Source organism: Ambystoma mexicanum, chromosome 9, assembly GCF_040938575.1.
Source record: "Ambystoma mexicanum isolate Mex_15411 chromosome 9, UKY_AmexF1_1, whole genome shotgun sequence".
NCBI classification, from domain to species: Eukaryota; Metazoa; Chordata; class Amphibia; order Caudata; family Ambystomatidae; genus Ambystoma; species Ambystoma mexicanum.
In genome coordinates, this window is record NC_090931.1 from 1044487348 (window position 1) to 1044515022 (window position 27675).

Sequence of the window (27675 nt, forward strand, 5' to 3'; positions counted from 1 at the left end):
TGCGATCGTTTGTCACGGCATCCGTGCTGTAATTGGTGGATAGTAATGTTATGTTTGAATTCAGCCATCAAGTTTAGAGAGAGGGGGAGGGGTTCAAGAGGATGTTGAAAAAAGGACTTTCGGAATTTCAGGTGATTTTAGAATGTAAATGTGTAGGGATAGGGAGTTCAAGATGATCTGCGCTTGGAAGGAGAATGAGGATCTGCCCATCCTGGAGGAGTTGTAAAGTGGTCAGCCAGTCAGATAGCACAGCTAGTAGAGCGCTCGCTTTGACACCCGTGCAGAGCCTGCTGACAGCGGTTCGAATCCAGGCAGGGCCAAACTCAGCCTTTCATCCTTCCGAGGTCGATAAATGAGCACCGCACACCGTGGGCAAGCGACGCAGATGCCTGAGGGTTTGTAGCGCTATATCAATGCAACAAAAAAAAAAACAAGTGGGTCCGGTGTGGATGGCCCAGTGGATGATTCACATGGCTTTAAAAAGGTAGTGTGTCGACCAATCGGGAGAAAATTGAGGACTATTTTAGGGCTGATGTGTTCTCTAGGAGGTAAGTCAATGAGCAGGCGTGCTACAGCGTTTTGGATTCTTTGCAGTCGCCTTTGTTGAGACGCCAGTGCACCTAGGTAAAGCCAGTTTGCGTAGTCTAAGCGGGAGAGGATGATGGAGTTGATGGCCGAGAAGCAGTGAGGTAAGGGAAAATACGCCCGAGAAGCCGTAGATGGAAAAGTAGGCTTTAAATACAGAGATGGTGTGTTGGGAGAGGGTAATTCAGTGCCCTGTGTGCATCCAAGGTTTTTCACCAAGTTTGAATTTGCTGGTGCGAGTCCTACGGATTGCAGCCACTGAATCGGTTGTGGAAGGAGCGCTGTTTTCCCACAGACTAGGATTTCAGTTTTCCAAAGGTGGAGGATGAGGCGGTTGGTCGTCATCCAGTGGTCAACATCTGAAAGGCATGATGACTGGTCTGGACTGTAGAAGCCTGGAGATTTGGGGAGTTTAAGGATAATCTGGGTGTCGTCAGCGTAGTTGTAGCAAGTAAGATTGTGGCAGAGGATGATTGCGGGCAGGGGTTTTAGGTAGAGGTTGAAGATTAGGGGAGATGGCGATGCTCCTTGTGGGACCCCTTTTCTTACTAGTCGTGAGGTGAGGTGCATGATTTGTGAGCGATTATGATGAAAGAGGAGAGCCATGTGAGGGCTGTGTTTTTGATTCTAGTGTTTGTAGCCTTTCAACAGGATAGTGTGATCAAACCTATCGAAGGCTGCTGAGAGGTCAAGGAGGATGAGTACAGCATAGCCTTCCTCATCAGCTGTTCTTTTTAGGTCGTCCCAGACGAAGACTAGGGAGGATTCTGTTCCTCTGAGCGGTCTGAACCCCGATTGCACAGGGTCTAGTAGGTTGTTGGCTTCAGTGAATAGATCAAGTTGCTCATATGCTCTGCGGTCCAGGAGTTTGGCCATGAAGCGTGTGTTGGAGATTAGCCGGTAGTTCTGGGGGAGGAGAATTCTCAACGTTCCCTGGCTCACAGGCCAGTTTTGATCTAGAATTAAGTCAGAGTGATGTCACAACCAGGGCCCCTTTCCAGAAAAATCGCACTACTGGATTGGGTAATAGTCCACCTATAGTGGACACTATACATGTTAGTCTACTGGCTCTCGCATGTCAGGTGACTGGTCTGGCCCATTCCCAAAATTGCTATCTCTAACAATGTTGCAGTGTGGGGGTCTTGACATTGGGTCTTGCCTGTTGCTACCCACCCCTAGGGGTCTGAACTGTGATTGGCTAGAGCCGACCTCCCCAGGCCTGGGATCCACAATGGTTCTGAGCTCTTGGGTGTACATTCTCATGGTAATAAGAATGACTAGGTGTCTGCGTTGTAACTTGTGGTCACCACCTTAGACTATGAGCGTGCCTGTTCATCTCATGCAACACTTGTCTCACATTGTAACATCTTTGTTGCCAGCTTGTCTGACGGCGCAAGATCGACTCTTTCCCAGCTCTGGTTTCTATTCATTGTCGGAGTCTGCGGGTCACGTGTTTGGAGACCATGATTTGGAGTTTCTGCAGCTCTGAATTATGAGTAATTATTTACATTTATTGCAACTGGCGTTACTGTCGTTCAGGAAATGGAAAGCTGTTCGTATCTGGTGGCCCTGGTAATGGGTCCTGTCTTGTTGCAGCCTGCGTTCTCCTCAGCTCTTGCTGAGAGGCTTGTGGCCTGCTGTAATTTTCTGAAGCCATAACGTGGCTTCTACATGTTCATGCCATCCTATATTCTCCATGTTAGTCACATGTGGTTCTGTCAGGTCCCATAGGTGCTCCTGCAGCTCCATAAGTTTATTTGCATATAAGGATCTGCAAGCGTTATTCAGGATCTCGTGTGGTTCCTGCATTGCTGCGTTAAGCTAATGACTAAATAAAAGCAATGACAATTATAGGTGTCAGTCCTCTAACTATAGAACTGCACACTTGTGTATTTGAGTGTGTGTTTGTGTCCCGACGTGCGGATGGCACGTTTGCTTCCCGTCTAACGCTGTTAAGTCGTGGTTTCTCCAACTAAGTCAGTGACTTTGGCTTCTCGGCGCTTTAGTCAATAATGTCAATTGGAGTCTCTTTGGTTGCCACTCTGCGAAGATTTGTACCACACCTGGTCTGTAAGGCTGGCTTGGTGGGTACCTCTCGACATACCCATCAATTATTGGAGCAATAGGAATTGATCCGAAATAGTATGGGCGTTCACGATTTCTCTTGGCCTTCTTACGTGTCCTGTACCTTATAGTAGGGGTCAAATTTGGCCTTCCATCTTCATTTTCTTACAATGACCTCCAGGGATGGACCTAAGGGAGACACTGCCCATTGGCTATAGGACAAGATAACCCAAAATGACAAAGAACACGGAAGTGACTGCAGTTTTTCCAATTCAAATGAAAACTGCTTTAACGTTACCAAGGATTCCCAACCTGACAGAGAATATTCCAACAGCATGTGAATCTATGAAAGACCAAATGCTGGGGAAGATAGCAGTTCACAGGCTGTTCAGTAAACATCACAAAAGTAAATGTGAGGTTACTTATAGTAAAATAAAAAAGGGATACAAATCCCTGAACCATGCCACTGAATGTGGCTTGGGCTACACTTTAAAAAGTAAAGGTGAATAACAAAAGGGAGACCTAGGGACCGTCACTGGCAGACAGATTGACCAGTAAACCCTGAACCAAACGAGGCAAGCAGGTAGTGAGGCAAAAGGGACATATCATAAAAATGTAAGACTTCATCTGTGGAGGCTCTCCATTAAAGTCAATGGATAAAAAAAAGCAAAAATAAATTCTCAACAAGTGAGTTAAAGCTTCATCTGCAGAACAGTAGTACTACCTTAGTTGCCTGCCAAGCAAGCCACATCCCCAAGAGCTTACGTTTTCTGTCCATCGAAGAACAAAGATTTCTCATCTTGATTCTGCAATCCACAATGAAATAAGGGTTCATATGTCATACAGTTTGCTTGTAATGTCCACATGTTTACTCACCCATTGCAGCAATTGCTTGACCTAGTTCATGAGGCTCCACCGTACCACTTCTGTCTTGATCAAACATTGTGAAGTTTTGCTTCCAGGCATTTAGTGCTGCCCAGAGTTCCTTGAATTCATTAAATCCCATTTTTCCAGTGTGGTCTCGCTGATGCAAATTGTTAAGAAAACTTGGACGGAAATAAGGAAAACAGAAGGATACAAGCATAAAGCCCATTGAAAGTTAGTAATGTTGTAAATGCTTCTACACAGACACCTTACAAACTGTGCCCATTTTCCAACCTCCACACAAAGATAAAAGTTTTATATCACTTGATATTCTTCAAGTTCGACACATACGCAAGTGACTAAAGTCAAAACATTAAGTAAGTAAAAGTCAAAAGACGGTACAATTTCACCCGACATGCTACCAGGAAAAAAAATAAAAAGGCCACAACCCTCTGCCACACTCCAACTTACCAAGTAGCAGAAAAGGAAAAAGTGTGCTGTGCCTACCTGACACCTCATTGTCTAATACATACAAAACAGACTAAAATCTGCACCTGTAAATTGTCCAGGCAGATCGCGCGTAGGGTGGTTTTCCTGTAGATGCACGGATGCAAAATTAAAAAAAGCAAAACACCTGTTAAGCTCCCAACCTACAACCTCAAGACCACCAGTTTGTATGCAAGTCATAGGGCCCCATCTTCTGGTGAAATTGCTAGTGTGGCTGCTGAAAAATAACACTGCACAGGAGCAAGAGCAGACGGGCAACCCGGACACAGCATAGAGTCCAATTAAAGTGTACCAGAGACCAAACTATAGTATGAAAATAAGGGGCTGGCCTTCAAACATTCAATATCTCTATAGGAGGTCAGAACGGTCACTCTGCCTACCAGAACATGTGGTATCAACAGTCATCTGTCAATCAAGAACCCCAAAGACCTGGCTGACATCTAGTTTAGGCCAGACTCACTACCTTACAGATCTAGAAATCCCTCAGACGGTTTGCAGCTTTACCTTTCTGGAAAAGTACTCCTCCACCTACCCACACCGCCAAACAAACAAGCTACAGCTAAGGAGCAGCAGACCAAACTATAGTATGAAAATAAGACAGACCAAACTATAGTATTGGTCTCTTAGTATATAGTCACTTGGGCATTAATAAAGCACAAGGCAGGGCAACTCAAAGAGAAAAGAGGTATGGTAACAATTACCATCAGCAATATAACATCCCAGATCCCATTAACAGTTCAAGGGGGCAAAAAGTAAGAAACAAGTTACTTACCTGTAACTGTTTATCTCCAGCATGTGTCTGGCATGGATTCACATGCTCGTGAATATTCCCCGTCAGGCTGGGAATCCTTGGTAAAGAAAAAAAAATCAGTATCAGTTTCGTTTCTGATCTGTCTTTCTTAGTAGTAACCAATCGCTGGTCTCTGGGTCATACTGCCCCCAGCCAATGACTGCCCTCTCCCTAAGACGCTCCCCTGTCAGCCATCTTCAGATTTGGTAGCACGTAAAGTGGCAGTAGGACCAAGTGAAGAGCCGCAGAGGGGAAGGAGGGAGGTTTTGCATGTGAATCCATGCCAGACCCATGCTGGAGAACAACAGTTACAGGTAAGTAACTTGTTCCTTCTCCAGCATGGGGGTCTGGCATGGATTCACATGCTCATGAATATAAGAATACATAGCAATAAACACATGCACAACCAGGTGGCAAGGCTCAACATTAAGCATTACAACAACTGAACATTAAGCATCCCTTACCTCCTCACCAGGCCCACCTTCAGGCGAACGGGTTGCGCAGCACTGCTTGGCCGACTCTGGACTCCTCCCTGGAATCCCGGTCGACGCAGTAGAATCTCGTGAAGGTGTGCATCGACCTCCACGTTGCAGCCCTGCAGATGTCCAGCAGGGGCACGCCAGACAGGAACGCCGTGGTAGCAGCGATTGCTCTGGTCGAATGGGCTCTCGGACAGCCAGGCAACGGTCGGTTTGCCAACCTGTGACAGTGCATGATACAGCCAGAGAGCCACCTGGAAATGGAAGCCTTCGAGAGGGCCTTCCCTTGGTTCACAGGTCCAAAGTTCACAAACAGTTGTGATGTCTTCCGGAAACTCTTCGTGCGGTCCACGTAGAACTTCAGCACTCTAGCTACATCCAGCAAGTGCAAAGTCCTCTCGGCCGGCGACGAAGGCGACGGGAAGAAAACTCGTAACACCAAGGGCTCGTTGAGATGAAGTCTGACGGCACCTTGGGCATGAACAAAGGATGCGTCCTCAGCACCACCCTCGTCTCGTGAAAAGTCAAGTATGGAGGCTTGCAGGATAGGGCCTGGATCTCTCCCACTCGTCGTGCGGAGGGGACGGCCACAAGAAATGCTGTTTTCCACAACAAGAACTTCAACGGTCCCGAATGCAGGCTCGAAAGGCACCCCCATGTGCCTGGTCAGCACCACGTTGAGCTCCAACGCCGGAGCCTTCACCGGCGGGAATGAACGGAACAGTCCCTTCATAAACTCCTTCACCAGGCGATGAGACCACAGAGATGATAGTCCCGTAGTTCTGGTGTAGCGGGAGATCGCCGCTAGATGTATTTTGATGGAGGCGTGAACCAGCCCCGCCTTGGCCAGCGCCAGCAGGTACGGCAGCACTTGAGGGGCTGTAATTCGCAGAGGGTTAATCTTCTGTGCATGGCACCAGACAGAAAACCTCTTCCATTTGTGTCCATAGCACGAGAGTTGATGACGCCCTGGCCTTTGCAAGCACCTCCTTGCAGTCAGCCGGGATATCGTACCCTCCAACTCTAGTGCCGCAGGAGCCAGGCCTGCAAGTTCAGCGACCCTGGGTTGTGATGGAGGATGGCGCCTCCTTCTCTGGAGAGAAGGTCTACGTCCGTCGATAGTTTGACTGGGTGGGGGACGCTGACAAGTCCAGAAGGTCCAGGAACCAGATCTGTCTCAGCCACGCCGATGCGACGAGGATCAACCTGCACCGGGACCTCTTGAGTTGGTTGACAAGTCGCAATAGCAATGGCAACGGGGGGTGGGTGGGGACTCATACAGGAACAGGGCGTCCCAGGGGAACGAGAAAGCATCGCCCATGCTCCTCGACTGGGGAAACATGCTGGCGAACCTCTGGCACTTGGAGTTCGCCGCCGTCGTGAACAGGTCGGTCTGGTGTTTGCCCCATCGTTGGAAGAGTTGATCCGCTTGATCCTGACGTAGCTCCCACTCGTGGCATGAGCGCGGCTCCCTGTTGAATGAGTCGGCGATGGTGTGCTTTATTCCTGCCAGATGGAAGGGCACCAGAAACATCCCCTGGGCGACGGCCCAGTGCCATAGATCCTGGGCCTCCTTGAATAGGGCTGGGGATCTGGTGCCTCCCTGCTTTCGGATGTAGAACATCGTGGTGGTTTTGTCGGTGAAGACCATCACCACCTTGCCCTTGAGGGACGGAAGGAACGACCTGAGGGCCCAGAACACAGCTCGGAGCTGCAGAATGTTGATGTGGAGTGACCTCTCCTCCGGGAGCCAAAGGGCTCTTGCATGGAGATCTCCAGTGTGCGCTCCCCATCCCTCCAGGGAGGCGTCCGTCCTCACCGTCTCCTGATGTCCTGGGGTCTGAAAGTCCTTGCCTGTCGTGAGACACGCGCGGGTGCCCCACCATCTAATCGCTTGGCGGAAAGCCTCGTTGAGCAGGATCCTGTCTTCAAAGCTGCCAGTCGCTTGTATCCAACGGGCGTCGAGGAACTCTTGTAGAGGGCGCATCCGTAGCCTGCACAGGGGCACCACGTAGATGCTTGAGGACATCATTCCGAGCAGGGACTTTATGGATCTGCACCTTGCCCAAGATGGCCTTCGTCCTCTCCTCCGACGGAGAAGCCAATCACGCCACTGTATCGAGCTTGGCTCCCAGAAACAGTGCGACCTGTGACGGAACCAGGCGGGATTTCGAGTATTTGATGGAGAATCCCAGATCTGTGAGCAGTTGGACAGTCTTCGCTGTGTGTTCGACGGCGAGTTCTCTTGTCCTTGCATGGATGAGCCAATCATCCAGGTAGGGGTATACGTGGATACCCCGCAGGCGCAGCCGCCACTGGTGCTAGGCACTTGGTAAATACCCTGGGCACAGACTTCAATCCGAAGGCAGGGCCTTGAATTGGTAGTGCCGCCCTTGGACTACGAATCTGAGAAACTTTCGGTGTCCTTTTAGACTAGGGATGTGGAAGTAAGCATCCTCCAAGTCCAGCGACGATAGGAAGTCGCCTTCCTCCAGCTGTCCCAGCATGTGCTGGAGGGTGACCATCCTGAACTTTTGGGCCTTGATGTATTTGTTCAACCGACGCAGGTCCAGGATGGGGTGCCAACCGCCTGGTCTTCTTTCTGACGAGTAAGTACCTTGAGTATATTCCGGAGCCCCAGAGCCTCTTCGGGACAAGCTCGATGGCACTCTTGAGTATCGCCCTTACCTCTAACAGCAGTTAGAGGTACGGGATTTTCCTTCCTGGCCATGGGAGGAATGCAGGGGCACTTCTTTAGAAATCCGAGTGTGCACCCGTGGGCCAGGGCATCCAGCACCCAATGGTCAGTGGAGATTGACTCCCACACGCTGATGAACTTCGCCAGCTGGCCTCCCACCGGGGTGCTCAGTTGGGGGCCCAACGCTACGGCTGGTTCAGTCCTGCTTGGCGGCGGCCTTGCCGACAACGAGATCCTCCTGACTGGCCGGGTCCTCTATAGGCCTCCTGCAAAGAGGAGCGGGCCGCTTGGCGGTACATCGAGGAGCCGCCGCCAGATCCCTTGGAGGCACCCTGTCTGCCTACGGGGTGCCGAAAGGGCGACCGTTGTTGCTGCAAAACTCCCAAGGCCCGAGCCGTCTCTATCGGTCTTGATGGCCTGAAATGACTCATCCACTGTTTTTCCAAACAGGTTGTTCCCGTCGAAGGGCTTGTCCAAAACTTTGGTTTGCAAGTCCTGTCGGAAATCTGTTGCCTTGAGCCATCCCCGCTGTCGAAGGCAAACACTGTTGCACAACTGGCGGAACCCGGTGTCAGCGATGTCCGTGGCCACCGTTATGGCGTGGTCCGACCCACCTCACCTTCCTGCAGGATCTCCAGGGCCTCAGCCCTCTTGTCGTCCGGTAAGAAGTCTAGCAGGGGAGCGATCTTGTACCACAGCTTCCCGTCGTAGCGGGCCACAATCGGTAGGGCATTGGCCGCCTTAATTGTCGTCGCCGCAGACGAGATGACTCGTCGTCCCATGGCGTCAAGTTTCTTTCCCTCACCATCAGGTGGGGAGGTTGAAGTTGAAGCCGTCGCCCCCGCAGCCTTCTTCTTGGCTGCCGCCGCTGACACGACTGAATCTGGGGGTCGGCTGTGCCCTAAGGCACAAAGGGGCCGAATTGGGGACCCTCGTAACGATCCCTCTTGGTGGGTGTCGTGGATGGGTTCTTCAGGAGAGCAAGTCCCTCGTCCCAGATATCGTCAATCAATGGCACCGCGAGGACCGTCTTCCTCTTGCCCTTGCGCCGCTGATAGAGGAAGCCTTCCTTCTTCTGTTCTTCGGGACAGAGCTGGAAAAGCTTGGATGCCCCGGCAATCATGGCGTGGAAGGAGCCAATTTCGTCGGGCGGGGAGGCCAGAGGAAGTGGTGATGGAAGGCCCATCCCAGCGTCACCACCGTCATCTGTCCCCGTCTTGGCTGTATCTGTTCCCGTGTCTTCCCTAGGATCAGGGGAAGGTGAAGGCTGAGCGGGCCACAAATGCTGGAAAGAGGGAAGGGGGGGTTAACTCTCCTCCGCTTGTTTGGAGGGCTTCCCGACGGGCCCGGGTCTGCTGGGTCGTCCGTTGGGGTTAGAGGCAACCTCATCCATCTCTGTACATAAGGTTTGGAATGCCATCAAAATGGCCACCGAGTCCTGAGGCTCGGGCACTGGCTGTGATGGGCGCAATGGTTGCTCCTCCTCCACAGGAGCCTCGTCAGCGCCACCGTCGCTTTCTTTGTCTGCCTCCTCAGGGTTCCTCCCCTGGGACCAGACCTCCTCGAACCTCTCGTTGAGGCCCTTCACGACTTCAACCAGCTCCTCCTCAGAGGCTGGTATCTGTGTCCGTAACGGCCACCGCCCCCCTCCTCTTTTTCCACCGGGTCTTCACAGGGGTCTGAACGATGGGCTGAAAAAGAGGATTCCCTCCGCGGTGGCAGGGAAACTCTGGGCCCCCGAGGTCGCCTCAACAGGCTTCGCCAGGGCCGCCGCAACTCCCTCGATAGAGGCCTTAGCCGAGTGAATCGAGGCCTTCACCACCTTGGGCGCGCTTGAGGCCTTCACTTTGGGGGGCAAGGTCACCGCCTCGCTCCCCTCGGCTGATTCCTTCGAGATCGACTGGCGCCTCTCCAGAAGCTTACCCGGGTTCTCAGATTTTCTCTTCCACGAGCCAGAGCGTTGGCTCGTGGTTGATGATGTCGGTGAAAGTGCGCCCTGCCTGGCAGCTGAGGAGCCCGACGCTTCGGCGCTCCCGGTGCCCGCGGACTCGCAGTGCTTTGCCTTCTGTTGGGTCTCTGTCGCCAGGGCACCCTCACAGGTCTTAGAAGACCGCTCAGACTTCTTCCTCTCGCCTGCTGGGCCCTTCTCCAGCAAGCTGGCGAGGCGGACCCGACGATCCCTCATAGTCCGTTCCAACAAGTTCTTGCAAAACGCAGTGCTTTTCCACATGCATTTTGTCTTCGTGAAGGCAGTAGAGACATCTTGAATGCTCATCCTCCTTGAAAACATTCTGTAATCCGCATCCAGGGCAGTGCCTGAACAGCTTATCCGGGTATCGAGCTTCCCTTGTCCTGGGCCATGTCCACGAGGTAGGCCTCAGATCTTCTGGAATCCTCCAAGAAGGGTAGCTCGATGAAACTTCACCATTGAGGGGTGTAGAAAAATCCGAAACGGGTCCCCGTTGATCGGAAGTAGAAACAGTGGAGCTTGAGGCTCGATTGACCAAAAAAATGAGATTAAACTCTTTGAAAAAAACGCAGTAAAAGCTTGAGAGCTATAGCACGAGGACTCCCAACACTTAAACGTGCGGTAAAAATCTGGAGGATGGCTGCCTGGGGAGGGCTTTAGGGAGAGGGCAGTCATTGGCTAGGGGCAGTATGACCCAGAGACCAGCGATTGGTTACTACTAAGAAAGACCGATCAGAAATGTAACCGATACTGATTTTTTCTTTACCGAGGATTCCCAGCCTGACGGGGAATATTCATGAGCATGTGAATCCATCCCAGACCCCATGCTGGAGAATGTATTCTTTATGGCAAAAGCATCAAGAGCATGCAAGTAAACCAATATTCCCTTAAAAACTAAATAATACATTGGTTAAGGCAAATGAAAGGTTGTTGTGCGATTGTGAAGAAAGACATCTTCGATGCCAAACACCAGCACAGCCATTAGATTGTCTTGCTAATTTGTATCTGGCACAGGGTCTCTTATTAATAGGTTTAAGAAGCCTTCCGCCACAAGGGTCCTCCATACAAATAAAAGTCTTCCCAGCCAGTAGGTGTGAACTTTCAGTGGAACACATCAGCAGACCCGAGAATGTACCAGTAATATGCAAGAACGGAAAAGGCGTTCAGCCTATATCAGCGTATAAGGCCTATACTCGGCACCATAACCGAGACCAAGCACAGCATCAACCCTCAGCCCAACCCACCCATAGCACACTCCATCGAGAAATTCCACCACCATATTCCTCAATATCAACATGATGCGCCAACACAGACAACGCCACAACTGACAACACACTACACATTCCATTTTGAAAAACTAACTACCTGGACAACTTTCAAGACAGCAACTATGGAAGATCTCATTGCCACCTTAGCATCCCTCAAGGCCACATCATATGCGGACATCCTCCCTGTCCTGTACTCAAGACCCTTTCAACTGAAGCACTCCTCCCTTACCTGACAATCATCAAAAGCTCCCCAACTCAAGGCACCGTCCCCTCGAGATGGACAAATCCTCCCGCTTCTTAAACCAATGTTAGGTAAGATTTTCATATCTATGATAACTCTTCCTGGCCTCTGAACTCCAGAACTTTTTTCTTTGACCAGGTAACTATTTTACATTGTCCCTAGGTAAAGAAGAATCTTTTTCCCCTCTCATCTAATATTTTACTCTTTTTATGGGTGACCCTTTTCTGTCTCTCCATAGTGTATGGTTGAAGTTCGTTTCTTACAACTTTTGGGTTTAGGCTGGGTTGCCCCTATGGGCACCCATGTTAATTTCACTTTCATGTACTTGGGTGAACTACAGTTCCCAAGTAGTAAAGATTTTCCTCCACCTTCACATTTTATATAGTGAGCCAGCACACCAATTTATGTGGAGCGCTGGTGGTGGTTACAATGTATCCTCTTTCTCACTTACTTGGTAAAATTTTGTTACAATCGCAAGTTTCCTTGAATGGCTGGTGGATGTGTAACTACTTATGACTTTTTAGTTAATTACTCGCAGGCTGTTAATTCCACCTCAGAAATGTACAGAAGGGCCACCATTTTGATAAAATGGTGGGCTTTTTTGCCCATATCTTGTGTGCTTGCTGTTTCTGAGATCTACACCTGCCATTCTAGGCGGGAACTACCTCAGTGGCCGTTTTGTCAGTTAGGCAAGATTTTGATGTAGTAACCCGGTGGGAGACTACACAACACTTGTCCTCTTGGTATTAGGTAACCCACCTATTGGTATAGGCCTGTAATAAACGAGTTAGTAGTGTGACTGAGCAGCCAGGCTTATCTCAAGAGGGGTAAATGTGAGCTGTAGCAATGAAATCCACACATACAAGTAGCCAAGTAACACTTATACTCCAGGTATTGTTATAAATAATTATCAGTAGTTTTTAAATAAAGGGCAATGTATGTGTTAGGCAAGATTGTATGCAGTACCCTGTGGGAAACTGCACCAGCCTAATCCTCTTGGCAATAGTTAACCCAACCTTTGGTATAAGTATGTACTACACAAGTTGGTAGACTGAGCAGCCAGGCTCATCTCAAAAGGGGTCAATGTGAGCTGGGTTAGGGTTATAACAGATTCACAGTGACAAGTATCCAAATAAACACTTGCTCTCAAGGTTTCTTGATTAAACAATTATTTATTAATTTAACAGTTGAATAAGCCTTCTTTGAAAGGGAGCAAAATATGTAACAATAATATACTTCAAAACATACACACTCTCAGTTTCAATAAATCAGTAGATAACCATTTGGGATGGCACACAGACACTTCCTACACCCGGAGGTGACTGGCACATTTAGAGCGATACTGAGGTTAGTGTCAAAAGGAAAAGATGGGGTAATAAAACTATGGTAAACAAATATTCTTCAGCAGGTAAGTACTTTTTGAACCCTTCAATGCAAAATAAATGAACCCTTTCCGAGCTACACAAGTTATCTAATGTGAGACTTTTGTTGAGGGATAGTTAAAGCACAAACTCAGAGGCGAGAAGTGTCTTTCAGGGAGCCAAGACAGCCAATGTCAATTGAGCAAGAGTCTAGGTGAGCTGAAGCACTTCTTGTAGGTAGGTAAAAGGTCTTGCACATGTTTTATACATCTTTGTAGAATATGAAATCACTGTAGGGCCACAAGCTGGGAGGCTTGTGAGGGGCAAAGCTACAAGCAAATCTGCAAAAGCAACCAAGACAAGTCGCAACTGAGAGCTAGCAAGGCTACACAACAAGAGGTAAGCAACCCCTTAGTTTTACCGTACACCTTAGTGTTAGAGAGAATTCTCAAAAAATATGCCAATTCCCTTAACCTTAGAGACCCCCAGCAATTTTGCTGGATTTTGAGGACTGATTTTTTTTTACCTGGAAAGAGTGCGCCTTTGTCCCACTCTCGTATTTTGATTGTGTGTTTTACTAGTTTTCTTTGATTATGGTGTTTTAAGATAACTCCAGAGGCATCTTTTCATGTGTGTTACACAGCACCCCCAGTGCAGTGACAAATTCTACCCCTTTCTATCTAAATGGCTGGTGGCAGTGGTTTTACAACGAACTACCATGATTTTACCTGATCGCGAACACCGGTAGCTAAAAATCGCGGGAGCCATGTTTTTCAAGATGGCGCCTTAAGCCCCTTTGTTTAAACGGGTCCCGGTCTTCTTTTTTTGCCATTTCTTTTTGGAAAGGTCCTTCTGTTTGTCTCTGCGTGCCAAACCAGGTTTGGTCCCTTCGTTTTCATGCCTTTGGCGGGCTTCAGGACTGAAGACCGCCTCTGGTGCCTGACTGTCTGGGGTGGGCAGGAAGTGAGGGAGGTGCCCAAAACTCGCTATGCTTAGTCTCCTAGGAGACCCAAATGCACTGGTGTGATTGGCTGGCTGACTGTCCGGCAAGGACAGCCACCCTGCTGGTCGAGTGGCAGCTAGGCTGGAATGAATGGAGAAAACTGTTTAAAAGGCGAGTCTCTTGGACTGGAAAGCAGAGTTGACCACTGGAACGAAAGAACCGAAGACGAGCTGGTAGAGGATGGCTGTTGCAACTCCTGGACCTTGGTTCGCCCGGTGAAGCCCTGCTGCAGGTCTGAATTGCGAAAGCTCCTTTCGACAGAGAAACCCCTTCAAGGACAACTTCTTCCTTTGAGTTGGTGGGACCAACTAACTCACATTCTCGGAGCTGGTTAGGATTAACCAGGGTAAAAGGGGGGGGGGGAGGACACCAGCTTGTGTGCTTGATGAACAGCTACTCAAACTGAATTGATAGTCACCGATGGACCCGTGCAGTGCAGGAGTCCCAACATCCTCCCTCTTGTCCCCATGACGGAGGCTAGGGAACAGAGATCTGCAGGAACTGCCAGGAACCAACGTCTTCAGCTGCATCTTTTGCTTCATACTAAGGTACTGTGCCAACCCGATTGAGAGAACGCTTCTCTTGTGGTGAAAGTTCGGGAAACTTTCCCAACTTGCAGGCCTAATCAGCTTGTGACCCAACAGATTATTCTTTTTTGTACAAACTTCTGAGAACTTTTGCAAAGACTTCATTGTTTACTTCAAGAACTGCTCTTTCCGATCCAAGACACTAATCCATTGAATTTGGCCTAGGCCTATTGAACTGAATCGAGCCCTCTAGTGAACTATAACTATTTGCACTGCCTAAGAAAGTATTTGTGATCTATTCTGCCAACTTGTGCCTTTTTACTCCCATTGAAAGTAACTGAAATGCCATTTGCTCCCATTTAAGGGGAGCCTAATTTGTTCAGAAACTCATTGGTTTGCTATTGAAGTGTATTTAAATATAATAAGTTGCCTCCTTCTAGTGAATGTTTTGCTTGAGTGTAAGTGTCTACTTGAACCACTGATTGTAAGACCTCTGTGTAACCTCTTGTACTGCTCACATTTCCTCTTGAGATAAGCCTGGCTGCTCAGCTCGCTACCCAAAACTGCAGCACAGACTTATACCAAAGGTTGGGTTTTGCGTACACCTGTAGTCCTAAATTGTATGTGGTGGTCCCAGAGGGTACTGCATGCAATTCTGCCCAACACTTTGGTTTGAAGAAATTGGTTCCACCTGGCTTCTGATCCAGTTGTACGTCTGCAGATACTGTTTCACGGCCTCAGTTGTGGGGACAAGAGGGGGACGTCTGGGGACTCCTGCACTACGAATTGAAGGTCGGCGGCAGCAATTCAGATCAGCAGCACTTCGTGGTTTCAGCTCATTGCGGCTCTCGCAAACAGCACCACAGCTTTTCTCAGATACCTTATGGACTTTCCTCACATCTGGGGTGCAGCACTCTTGAGGTGGCTCAGGCCTGGTCAGCCCTGCTTCATGGGAGTACGGAGGATCTTCCTGGATCTCGGGTGCGACTTAAAAACTATGCACTCGATCCTGGTGTTCCTCTCCCTGGCAATCTGTTCCTGCAGCAGCAATGGAAGTACAGCCAGCTTCAAGAGGATGTCCAGACGAGTTCGCTTTGGGGTCGATTGGTCCCACCAACCCAAGGGGAGAAGTGGTCCTGTGCATGGCTTCTCTAGTCGACCTGTGCTTCCCCTCCCATGCGTGGGTGAAGTGTGAAATTCAGCCTCCTATTGGAGTGATATGGGAGAGTATCTGAAGCGGTGCGTCATTGTTTGGTAGCGGTGAAGCCTCGCCCAGGTGAGCTTCTGCTCCTTTTATTTCCTCTTTGAAAATTGGAAGAGGAACCTTAACCTTGCGATTGGCCCCAAGACGAGGACAGTCCGCCCGGAGTATAGCCCAAGGAACGTTGGAGCACCCGACCCCGAAACCTTCTAGAGATTGAGGCAGTTAACATAGGGCTGGTTGGTTAACTGGCCAAGAGATAGGAGGGTGTCGTATTCCTCCTTAGCACTCTTAAGGGAGTCTTTGACGGCCTTCCCGAATAATACATTAAGCTCCACTGGCATGTTTAGGAGGGTTGCCCGAGTTTATAACTTAAGCCTGATAGTCTGAGCCGTGTGTCGAGCTTGATGAACGTACCCGTTGCTATGACGCGTCCTGCATTATCTGCTGCATCAAGGTTATTTTTCAGGATGCAGTTTGCCATCTGCTTGCCTTCTGTAATAGTCTAGCAATTGAGCTTTTAGGGGTTCCGGGACTGCTTCGATTTGGCGTTCCAGGTCATCCAATTTGTGGCAGTAGTATCTAGCTAGAAGCTTTGTGTTGGCAATCCTGGTTTGGTATGCAGCCGAGGAGGCGACATTTCTCCTGAAAGTATATATTTTATTTTCTTTCCTTGTCTGCCGGGGCCTCTGCCGATGCCAGAGGAGTGCCTGCCCTCCTCCTGGCAGTGGTAACAACTAACAAATCAGGTTTAAGACGACCCTTAATATAAAGGGAGCCAGTGAGCGCCGGTCTGAACAATTTTTCTATTCTGGGGTTGACTGCCCTAGTGAGACTAGGCGCCAGTAGGGACGGCTGGAGGTGTCTTTGTACTGACTGCAGGAGCGGAATATACTGGGTTGCATACCTTTTGTCCCCCAGAATGTCTTTAACCAAGTCTTTGTCGACCTGTGCTTCCTGAGCGTTGATGAGTGTTGTGCACTCTTTAGTAGCAGTTCATTGTAGTTGGTTATCAATGGGAGAGAATGCTACCTGCTGGTCTGGCGACTGGATTATGTGAATGTCATCATAAAATTGGTCTCGACTATAAAAACGCCACTAAAAATACCTGGCGTTGTAAGAACAGAACCGGAGAACCTATGTAGATCCTCAAGCGATCATACCATTAGTTTAAAAACTGCCCAATTCTTGCACCGTGCCTGGTCGATTAGACAAAAAGCTTTAGGAGATTCCTCAGAAGCATAACCATTTAGATGTGACGTGCCTAATACCACTTGTCAGGATTCATTACGAAACAATTGATCACCACGTTCGGAAATAAGCGAATAGAAACGAGTGCTAGAAGTGAGCTATATTGAAAGTACCTAATTCAAATAAGGCCTTAATACAATTAACTTGCGTAAAATCTACATTTGAAAATAGTTTTTTTAATGTGTTCTTGTATAGTAACTAGCTGGGGTACCCGGTGTTGCATGTGCCCTGTAGGATTTTGCTCTTGTTGGCAAGTCTTGCTTCAGTTTGCTCCGGCATCTCATTTGTCCTGGAGAAAGCTAATCTTGTCCTCTGGTCAGCAAGTCGTGCTGCCGTTTGTGGCTGTGTATCAGAAGCTCTTGATCTCGATTTTCGCTTTTCAGCAGGGTGAGCTTTTCCAAGCGGTGTTCATTTTTTGAGAGGCATGTTTCAGTCACTTCATGGCTTCAGCACATTTGAGAAAATGTGCTAGATTGATTCTGCTCTCTTCTCATGAAAGTAAACTAACCTTGCCATTTCCCATATTTGGAGTGGCGCGATATAAAAAAGAATGTTTTTTATTCCCTTTAAAAATGTTTTAACACTTTGAACTGTATACAGTAGTAATACATTTCAAAGGAATAACCAACATCAAACATTTTGCTTCAGACACTTTACAAGTGTTGCCTCCTAGTATCTACTGTAGTGAATCAGGGTGAGCATCCGTAAATAGGGTGTCTACGGAGTGAATTTTTGCATCCAAACAGACTACACTCTTGGCCCAGACAAATGAGGAATCCATGCAAAATGAGGTCGCAGTGGGTTCAAGGGTGTGGATTTGTATAGCCGGACAAACACACGCATACATTCAGCTTTATAAAGGATTGTGGATAATTATTACATCAGAAACCGATAAAAGCTATTGCGAAAGGTCTCAAAATTCGTTCCCCACAATTGCAATATGGAGGGTGATAAGTGGGGCTTGTTGTGTATACACTGAATAATAGGATTATATACTTTAGGTCTAGAAAGCATTTTGACTTTTAGATAAGAATTATTGGTTAGATTATGTCGATGTTAATTAATAAATATTTTTGAGGCTCCGTATGCGAGGACGTCATTACAAATGTGAATTTCGCTGCACATATACGAGATACTAGCTCAAAATGTGTATTTATGTTTGATTTATAGGACCAATTAGGTCAAGTGATTATTTATATTTGTAATATATAATTTTTATAGCAGCACACCAAAATAAACTATACACAGATGCACCTGCAAGTAACACCAGTTTTTCAGCCACCTATTGGGGAACAGTACGTCAGCACCAACTACAGTCTGATATGTACGGCAGACAAAAAACTGTCCATGGGCTCCGTATCTCGATCAGGTTATTGATTTTCATGAATGGAGGTGAACGAGTCAAAAACTCCTCTTTCCTCCCTGCCAAATTCAGAACAAGTGTTTTAATAGCCCATGGTCAATTGTGTAGAAGGGTACCGATAGGTGCCCCAATCGCCCAAAACACACATGTAAACCTGTAACTTGTAAGTTTAAAGTATTCTTGTTCTCGCGCCCCGATACCCTCGGGTCTGGCGCGCGCTAAAATAAAAGTCTTCTGGAGCCTCCAGGGTTCCACTCTATAGTGCTGCCAGTCACAAATCCAGAAGGTATAATCCGGGATCAAAATTTGGATTTGTTGTTCAGGAGCTAAAAGCAACTCATGGATAAGAGGCTTAACAATTAGGCATAAGTCACCTCTGACGAGCTAGAACATAAATATATAGCAAACAAAGTGTACGAGATGCAAACTAGCATTTTGGCCATTATATATGATCCATTATGCTCAAAGTGCCCCTTAGGTGTATCCTTTATTCTACTTCATACACATTTCCAAAAAGATTTTATATCACATAGCTAAGTAAAGTATGGCACCACTCTCCTGGGAGCCCAAAGTAGCTCCTGGTAGCTATTGGTTTCAAGCTAACCTTGCTCTACATGGCTATAAATCAAAAGCGAAATAGCTACCAGCTTCCGGCAGTTTCAGACCCTGCCATTTGCCTACACAGCCACCGTCATGCCCGTAGTTTGCCCCAAACAACTTTCTAAGACCAAAGTAGTTACTCAGCACCTATAGCTTCAGAGTAATCTAGGATCCTTTGTAGCCAGAAAAATATAAGCCTCTTCCATCTCCAACCCCAGCAACAGCCTGAAACACCCATAAACGTACAAACCCTGCAGACATATTCACAGGCTTAAATTATTTATAAAGACTCGCAACACATTCCATTTTCTTGCAAGTTAATTGGTTTCAATTCCAAAGTCACCACAGTATGCTCATATTTTCTAGAGAGTTTGATAAACTTAATGTGAGATTCTGCTCAACTTAATGTCAGTTTATTATGAAAAAACCTAAATGACCTGCACAGCGGTAAATTCTGCGATTGCACACTAAATTGAAAAACCACCAAAAAAAACAAAAAAAGGATTCCATTCATAACTAGTAACACCTTTTTGGCGTACAGAAAAGAGTCAATCGCAACAAAATATGGCTTTGTAAAACTGCATATTGTTTTAGGATACATCCAACATGGCGATCATAATTCGGCAGGTTTCCAAGCTGAACGCTGAAAAGAAACAAATTGTACAAAATGAAAACTTCTCATAGCGCAATATTTACATACCGTCATATCACGTGCAATACATTTTGCAGACAAGAGAATAAGACTGCTTAAACACCATTACGTTGCCATGTTAAGTAACGCAGGTGAAATATTCAGTCCTGGAACTCAAGGAATGGGTACCGTCTGAAGGCAAAACCTATTACAGTAATAAGTATCTAGGACAAAAATCTAAGATCAATACATTTTGTTGCACAAATTTAAAATATTGTAGCCAAAAACGCACCATTCACTTTTGCCTTGTAAACAACCAATTTGCCTTAAAGCTTCAATCAAAACGTTCAATGTTGGCATTGTCGAATCGATAAGGCCAACTCTAATTTTATGGACTACACGGTCAGTTGATACATCTTTCAATAAAGATGTTCTTGTTGCCACTTTCTTCCATAGACTTCTATGGATGCCCTTTCGTTTTGCTTTGACTGCTGACCTGACTCTTTGGAAGTGAAGCCTTCTCAGGGTTCGAAATTGCTAGGAGCTATTAAGCTCCTTCTTTTAGCCTAGGAGAGCATGGTTGGTTTGATACAAAGAGCTACGAGGAGTTCGTTTTCGCTCTTCATGCAAACTGATGCCTTACAAACATGTACTATTTGACATTAATTGGAGTATTTGAGAATGTAAAAAAGAATTAGAACACATCTAATAGACATTTTAACACAATAGATCATACATAATGGAGGCGGGGTGTGTGTGGGGGGGGGGTAAGACATGCATTACTTACCGTAATAGCATTTCTGATGATTGTATCTGCTTAGATTCACATGCTGTGCATAGGGTCTGACATCCAGTGGTAACTACAGAGTATTGCATCTCGTCTTTCGGGGACTGAAAGGGGACGTCGGCATAAGCGGGTCTATAACACCATCCCTATCGTGACGTGTAGTGTACCCAAAATCCCTCACGCGCCGAGGTCCCTCTGAATGTATTTTTTCTGCCATGGAGTGAGTGTTAGGCAGAATCCACTGCAGATCCCTTGGGGAGCACTACAGCAGATTAGGACTACAGGTATATGCAATAAATTCCCTTTGGTATCAGTCAGTACCACAAAGATTTAGTTGGTAGATGTGGCTGAGCAGTCAGTTATCTCAAGAGGAAGATGAGCAGTACTCAGGGTTTACACAGTACTATGGTACAATGAAACACTGACCAAAGCTTGGTGTAAAAAATAATATATATATTTATTTTACACACTTTTAGTTCAACACATAAAATCACAATTATAAACGTAAGTTAAAACCATCAAGAAAAGTATATACAACTCCCTATTTAAATTATAGACGTTTGAGCAAGAGTGAAACCTGAGCAAAATGGCACAGGGTCAACCAAGCAAAAATGGCAGTCTAGTAATTTCTCAAAAGGGAGGGAAAGGACAAGCTATACAGAGTTAACCTCTTAGACACACTAGCAAAACTTCCCAAGTGGATTGTGAACATGTTAGGCAAGGTAGCACTTTAGCAATTGTCATACATGGGTGAAAACCAAGCAAAATGGCACTTCAGCAATACTTAACAAGGAAGGAAGAGTGGTTATGAGAGTTTTGGTGCACCAACACAGTGGAGGGTGAAAAGCAATCTAGTGAAGGCAGTTGTAACAGATTTAGCCAAAGTCAATAGGCCTGTGCCAGAGTTTGTGGTACAAGGCAATGTGCCCAGGATCAAACTGTTTTAGTAGCTGCAGTCAAGTCTTTGGATTATCGATTCAAAAAGAGGGTGCAGAAGGTAAAAGATAATGTTAGTCGATAGGGGCGGCCAACCCAGGAGGTAGGTAAAGGATTTCAAACACCTTTAGCAGTACCCCACGGAACGGGAGGGCTGGTGGAACAACACACCTGAAAAAGTGAAAGCGGCTCCTGCGGTGGTTCCTGGCAGTTCCTGCAGTTCGTGTTGTCCAGCAGAGGAAGAGAGGCTCTCGGCGTGGAGGAAGGTTAGAGTTACTGCACTGCCCAGGGAAGAAGCCAGCCGCGGTGATGCCGAAACGGTGGACGGGTGCCTGGCTATCCGGTCTCCGAGTGCAGGGCAATGGCAATTTGACCAAGGCAGGTCCTGGAAGGCGATTGGCAAACTGGTTGGCCCCACCAGCTCAAGGGAAGAAGGCTCTTGTAGATCAAGATCTTCTCTCGTCGTGTGGAAAGAAGTGGCGAGACGCTGCAGCAGGGCTTCACCGGTGGTTCAGTCGTTGCAGAGGTCTTTGGCTTCTCTTCGGCTTCTTAGTTCCAGTGGCGACGTCTTGCTCTTCCAGTCCTCAGGATCCTGCTTTTATGCAAAAAGACCCCCATTCATACAGCCTAGCTGTCACTCACACAGTGGAGTGGTCATCCTGGCAGGAGACCCTCCGGCCTATCAGGGCAGAGTGCGACTTGGGCTGCTTAGGCAACCCTGTCCAGGGGGCCTACTCCCCCCTCCCACGCAATGGGTCTACCCCAGACTCAGTGGCGCCGAGAGGATGGCTTCTTGCCAGAAGCCCGCCAAAAGGACAAACAACCTGGGTTAGGATCACAGAGAAAGGCACGAGAAAGAATTATAAAAGTTCTGGCTAAAAAACCCAACCGGATTAAAGTTAATAAAAATATAAACCGGCGGTTCGTTCGAGGCTGTCCGTAAAAGTGGTAGCCTCGAACAATGGAAAAATCCCATAGGAAAATATTTGCGATCGAATATTTATGGTAGTAACCACTGCCACCAGCCAGAAACTTAAGGGACTGTACGGTACCCTCTTGAAAATGAACATAAGGGGAAAATGATTAACCCTTTCCAGTACTTCCATAGTAAGATGGTTTGTACTGGTTTAGTTCATAATTATTGACTAGTAAAGTCAATGGGGACTTTACATACCCTGGGAGACAGTAGTCAGTCCCAGGGAAATGGAGTATATATGTTTGGGGGGTCACTATGACACCCCTATGTTACGGCAATGAGGGTGCTGTGCAACACATGTGAAAAAAGATGGTTTCTATGAGGGTGAGATAAACACCATAGACATTAAACACAAAAATAGCATAGAACACACATAGCAAACATGCCTAAGAGTGGGGAAAAAAAAAGAATAAAGTTCTCACTCTTAGCAGGAGAAAAAAACAAACCCTTCAAATCCAGCAAAGCTGCTGGGGGGGTCTCTATAGGTAAGGGAATTAGCCATAGAATGAGAATGCTCCCTAACAGGGAGCCCAAGGCTATAGTGACTGAGTACATAAAGAGAGAAGGTAGTAAAACGTCCATGTTCTTTCCACCCCGAGTGGGAAGGTAGGGAGGGCGCATGTGAATCTAAGCACATACAATCATCAGAAATGCTATTACGGTAAGTAATGCCTGTCTTCTGATGCTCGTTAACCTGCTTGGAATCACATGCTGCGCATAGACTAGCAAGCAATACCCAGAGTTGGAGGTGGGTTGTGAGAAGGAACAGTAGAGAAAAGATGTCTTAGTATTGCTTGTCCCACCTGAGAATCAGACCTAGAATGAGTGTCTAGGCAATAGTGTTTTGTAAAGGTGTGTACAGAACTCCAGGTTGCCACTTTGCAAATGGACTAAGGGGAACATTTGCAGTGAATGCTATGGATGCCCGAGTGCCCAGAGTAGAATGTGCTCTAGACTTGAAGGGCAGTTCCCTCTTAGCAAGAGAGAAACAAAGTGTGATGCATTTGACAATCCACCTTCAGATAGCCGATTTAGAAACAGTATCCCCTTCTCTGCCAGCTGTCACTGTTCTTTCCAGGTAGAATAGGACTGCCCTGCGCACATCTACTGTGTGTAGCCTTCTTTCGCCCATGCTAGTGGGATTCTGGAAAAGGATAGGAAGTTCAATCGATTGGTTCCCATAGAACTTCGAGATGAATTTAGGCGCAAATCTGGGACGCGTGCACAGAACTACCTTATCCAAGTGGACTGTAGCAAAGGGCCTGTAGTTCACTAACCCTTCTGATAGAAGTTATAGCCCCTAGGAAGGCTGTCTTATAAGTAATGTCTTTTAGACTTGCTTTATGCATTGGCTCAAAGGGTGACCCCATGAGCCGGGTTAAAACCACATTTAGATCCCATCCGGACGCTAGGTGAGAAATGGGAAGATACATTCTTTTAACCCTTTCCATAAAGGCCTTAATCACCGTTATCTTCCACCACGACACTGTTGTGATGTGGTGTAGGCTGAAAGAGCAGTCAGATGAACCTTTGGGGAATTGAAGACCAACCCAGTGTCTAACAGATGGGTTAGGTACAGCACAAAGTGTGTGGGTGAGCGATCGATGTGATTGACGCCCTTGGAATTACACGAGATGACAAAACGTTTCCATTTGCTGGCATAGCAAGAACGTGTTAGGTTTTCGAGGTGTCAAAACTCTGAATTTAGCAGCTTGACTCCTGAGGTCAGAGTATGTGGGCATGGGTGTAGGGTCTCCCCCTGTCCTGAGACAACATGTTGCATGGGCAGGGTAGTCTTACTGGTGGGGAGAGGGACATTTCCATTAGATGAGAACCAGGGTTGGCAGGCCCACATGGGGGCCACCAGTATCATGGTGACAGGTTCCTGGTGCATCTTGTGCACTATCTTGTTGAGAAGGGGAGTCGGGCGGGTCCTAGACAAATTTACCTAACCATGTTATCCAGAGACCGTTCCCCCTTGGAGCGGTTCTGGGGGTACCTGGAGGAGTAGTCTTGGCATTGGGCGTTCCCCCGAGTTGCGAACAAGTCGATCTCTGGGAAGCCCCATTCTGCGAAGACATTGAACACAATGTCTTCGGGCAGACGCCATTCATTTTCTACGGGCAGAGGAAAATCTCTGCTGAGCACGTCTGCCAGAAGATTGAGCTCCCCTGGAACATGTTGGGACACCAGAAACATCATGTGTCTGAGAGCCCATAACCAAATGTTTTGGGACAGCTTGGATAGCCCTGGAGAGTGCCCCCCTGTTTGTTCAGGTAATACATGGCTGTAGTGCTGTCTGTTACAATCAGCACGGTCTTCCCTTGAAGTTGCATCTGAAAGATCTTTAGTGCCTTAAACACTGCCAATAGCTTCAGTAAATTTATATGGTTGGACGCTACTTGTGGGGACCACATTCCATGTGCTGTCTGCTGAGGAGGGGGGGGGGGGGGGGCCTCCCCACCCCGTGAGAGATGCATCTGTCGTGAGAGTGGCTTCTACTGCAGGGGTGGTGAAGGTTATCCCCTCCAAGAGGTTTTCTCTTGACCACCACTGCAGATAGAGAACAAGGGTTGGCGAGACAACTACCAGATCTTCCCATTGTCCGCTGGCCTGACACCACTGGATGTTGAGCCACTCTTGCAAGGGACGCATGCGCAGCCGCGAGTGGGGAACCAAGTATATGCACAACGCCATCATCCCTAGCAAATGCATGCCTTTGCGCACCGTCACCTCCCGACTGGCTACATATTGAGGGATCTGAAAAAGCATGTTCTGAACCCTCTCGCAGGTGAAGACGAGGACGTCTTTCGTCTGGATAAGAGCTCCCAGAAATTGTTTTATTTGACTGGGGACTAGACTGGATTTTTTCTCGTTGATGGAGAACCCCAGACTAAACAGAAGGTCTACGGTCTTTTGGGTGGTCTAAAAACATGTGTCATTGTTAGGGAGAATTATCATTTATGGCCAATTTCCCTCACCTAGTGAGTGTCCCCCAGCAGCTTTGCTGGACTTTGAGTTTATTTTTTTCCACTTGGTAAGAGTGAGCTTTTCCCTGACTCTTACCTGCGTTTTGCTATGGGTTTCCATCTGTTTTTGTGATTGTGGACTCTGAAGTACATCACTTCAGTAGCCCCCTTCTTTGCGTGCGTCAGAGCACCTTCAGTGCCGTGGCACAGGGTTGTCTTTGAGAATTCCCTCGACTCCATTTCTGAGGCAACTACTGTTCCCCAGAAAAGGGTAAAGTTACCATTAACTTTACTTAGTCAATCTACCACAGATCCAGTACACCCCAACTTCCATGGAGTACTGGAAAGGGTTAACTCGTAACCCTTTTTATCTGTACCTCCTAGAGCATTGTTTTGCTCTTAACATTTAGACTTGGCTGGTGGCAGTGGCATCTACCCTAACTTTTCTACCACGATTCTATTAGATAAACGTGGTACTGTTCTTGGCTATTATATTAGCCTCGAACATAAACCCGCTCGACCAAATAGTCTCTCTTGGCTCCGATTGAACTTATTCGCCATTTCTTTTTTGTTAAAGTCCTTCTTGCGTTTTACTTTGCGCGGCAAACTAGGTTCGCCTTCTTAGTTCACTGTCTTTTGGCGGGCTTCTGCCCAGAGCCCTCCTCAAGGCGCCTGGGTGTCTAGGTTGGCTGAACGTGAGGGAGGGGTGTAGTCACCCCCTGCACAGGGTATCCTAGGAAACCCAAGTTGCACTTTGTCATGATTGGCCAGAGTAGTTGTCCGGGCTGGACAACCCCCCTGCTGGGTGATTGACAGCCAGGCTGTGTGAATGGGGGTTTTTCGCATAAAAAGGCACGTCTCTTGGGCTAGAAGTCAGAAAGTCACCACTGGAACTACAAGGAACCGAAGAGAAGCAGAGAGAACGAAGGCTGCTGCAACTACCCCGTCCCGGTGAAGCCCTGCTGCAGTCCTGAGCTATCTGCCCTTCAACAACTCAGAAGATCCACTCCGGAGTCTTCTTCCCTTGAGCTTGGTGGGGATTAACCAGCTCATCTTCTACAGCCAGAGGATCCTCTTCCGTGGTCGAAATCGCTGCACACTGCTATAGTGGTCCGGATAGCCACCTGAAGAGCCTCTCCCGTTTTAAGGAGCGCACCTTTTATTCCGTGTCGCTGCTGCCGCCCTCATCCCTGTGTGGTGCAGACCCCCTTCAGACGTCCTTCGACAAAGCTCCAGGAATCGTGGGTCTGCGGGAAAAAAACAGGAACAGCTAGGGCACCAGCTGCACCATTGGAACAAGGTACTGTGTTCTGTTGAGGAAACTGGGTGAATCCATTTCTTCTTCATTTCCAAGGCTTGCCCTGGTCTTCCCTCCTCCGAACATTGACAATAAAGTACTTCTGGCTATGTTGAATCGTGAACTGTCGGACCGTGTGATCTTCGGCAACTGGCCCCGGTGTCTTTCGACCCTGGCTCTGGCCCTTTGACTTTTGAACTCCTGTCTCTGAGTGTTTCTTGATTCTGCCTGCCTAACCAAAATATTGCCTGTGATTTTTGCCTCCAACTCCCTCTGGGTATCTCAGGTGCCAAGTGTGTTTTTGCCCCGGTAGCATTTCATGTCACGGATATACGTTTGTTTAGGAGACCGAACTGTCAAAAAGTGATCGTAATCGTATTCGCGGTAACGTGTTTTGTTCATAACACCGGTTCATTCCAACACAGGGTACTTATCTTGAGACTTACTGTACAAAGTGAATTAGTTAGTTGTACTATATTTAACGTGTGGTTTTTATTGAAGTTTAATAGAAGTGCTGTGTTTATAACGAATGGTTTAAAGATAAATGTACTTCTATTTTTCTACCTGAAACCTTGAGTCTGTTTGCTTGATTCACAGTAATTGTGGTCCCTTTGTGTAATCTCTGCTACTGCTCATATACTCTTGAGATAAGCCTGGCTGCTCCGCCACTGCTACCACATAGTACCCATAACATAGTAGTACAGGCTTGTACCAAAGGTAAAACATGCATCACCACCTGTAGTCTTAATTGTGTGTAGTGGTCCCTAAGGGCACTGCACAGGATTCTGCCAAACAGTCGTACGAGTCCCCTGTTATGAGCCACTCATCGAGGTAAGGGTAAACTGGGACAGATAACCTGCACAGGTGTGCTGCAGCTACTGCCAGGACCTTTGTAAACACCCTTGGTGCCTAGGCGATGCCAAAGGGGTGTACCTTGAATTGGTAATGCCTCTTCTCGATCATGAAGCTTAGATATTTCTTGTGCGCTGGCAACATTGAAATATAAAAGTATGCATCTTTCATGTCCAATGTTGCCATGTAGTCCCCCTGTTTCAACAGTGGGATCACCTTCTGTAGCGTTACCATGCAAACCTTTTGAGATTTTATGAACTTGTTCGCTGGGCGCAGGTCTAGAACAGGGCGCATGGTGAGGTCCTTTTTGGGTACAAGGAAGTACACTGAATAAATAAGTTTACCTGAAGAATAGGGACGGTTGCCATGGTGTCCTTTCCCAGCAGCGCTTCCACCTCTTGATTCAGGATCTCTAGATAGTCCGGTGAAAGGCACCGTGAGCACACAGTGGTCTGA

At 47.5% G+C, this 27675-nt stretch overlaps 1 protein-coding gene across 2 annotated transcripts in view; it reads right to left on the reverse strand.

Moving 5' to 3' along the window:
* Window positions 1-27675, reverse strand: part of GCA (grancalcin) — a 295328-nt gene that overhangs the window by 73154 nt on the left and 194499 nt on the right. For both annotated transcript variants that reach the window (XM_069616320.1, XM_069616319.1), the window contains 2 exons: window positions 19371-19414; window positions 3526-3673 (listed from right to left, as the gene is read on the reverse strand). In XM_069616320.1, coding sequence (XP_069472421.1) covers window positions 3526-3673; window positions 19371-19414 — 192 coding nt within the window. The remainder of the gene's footprint in view (window positions 1-3525; window positions 3674-19370; window positions 19415-27675) is intronic.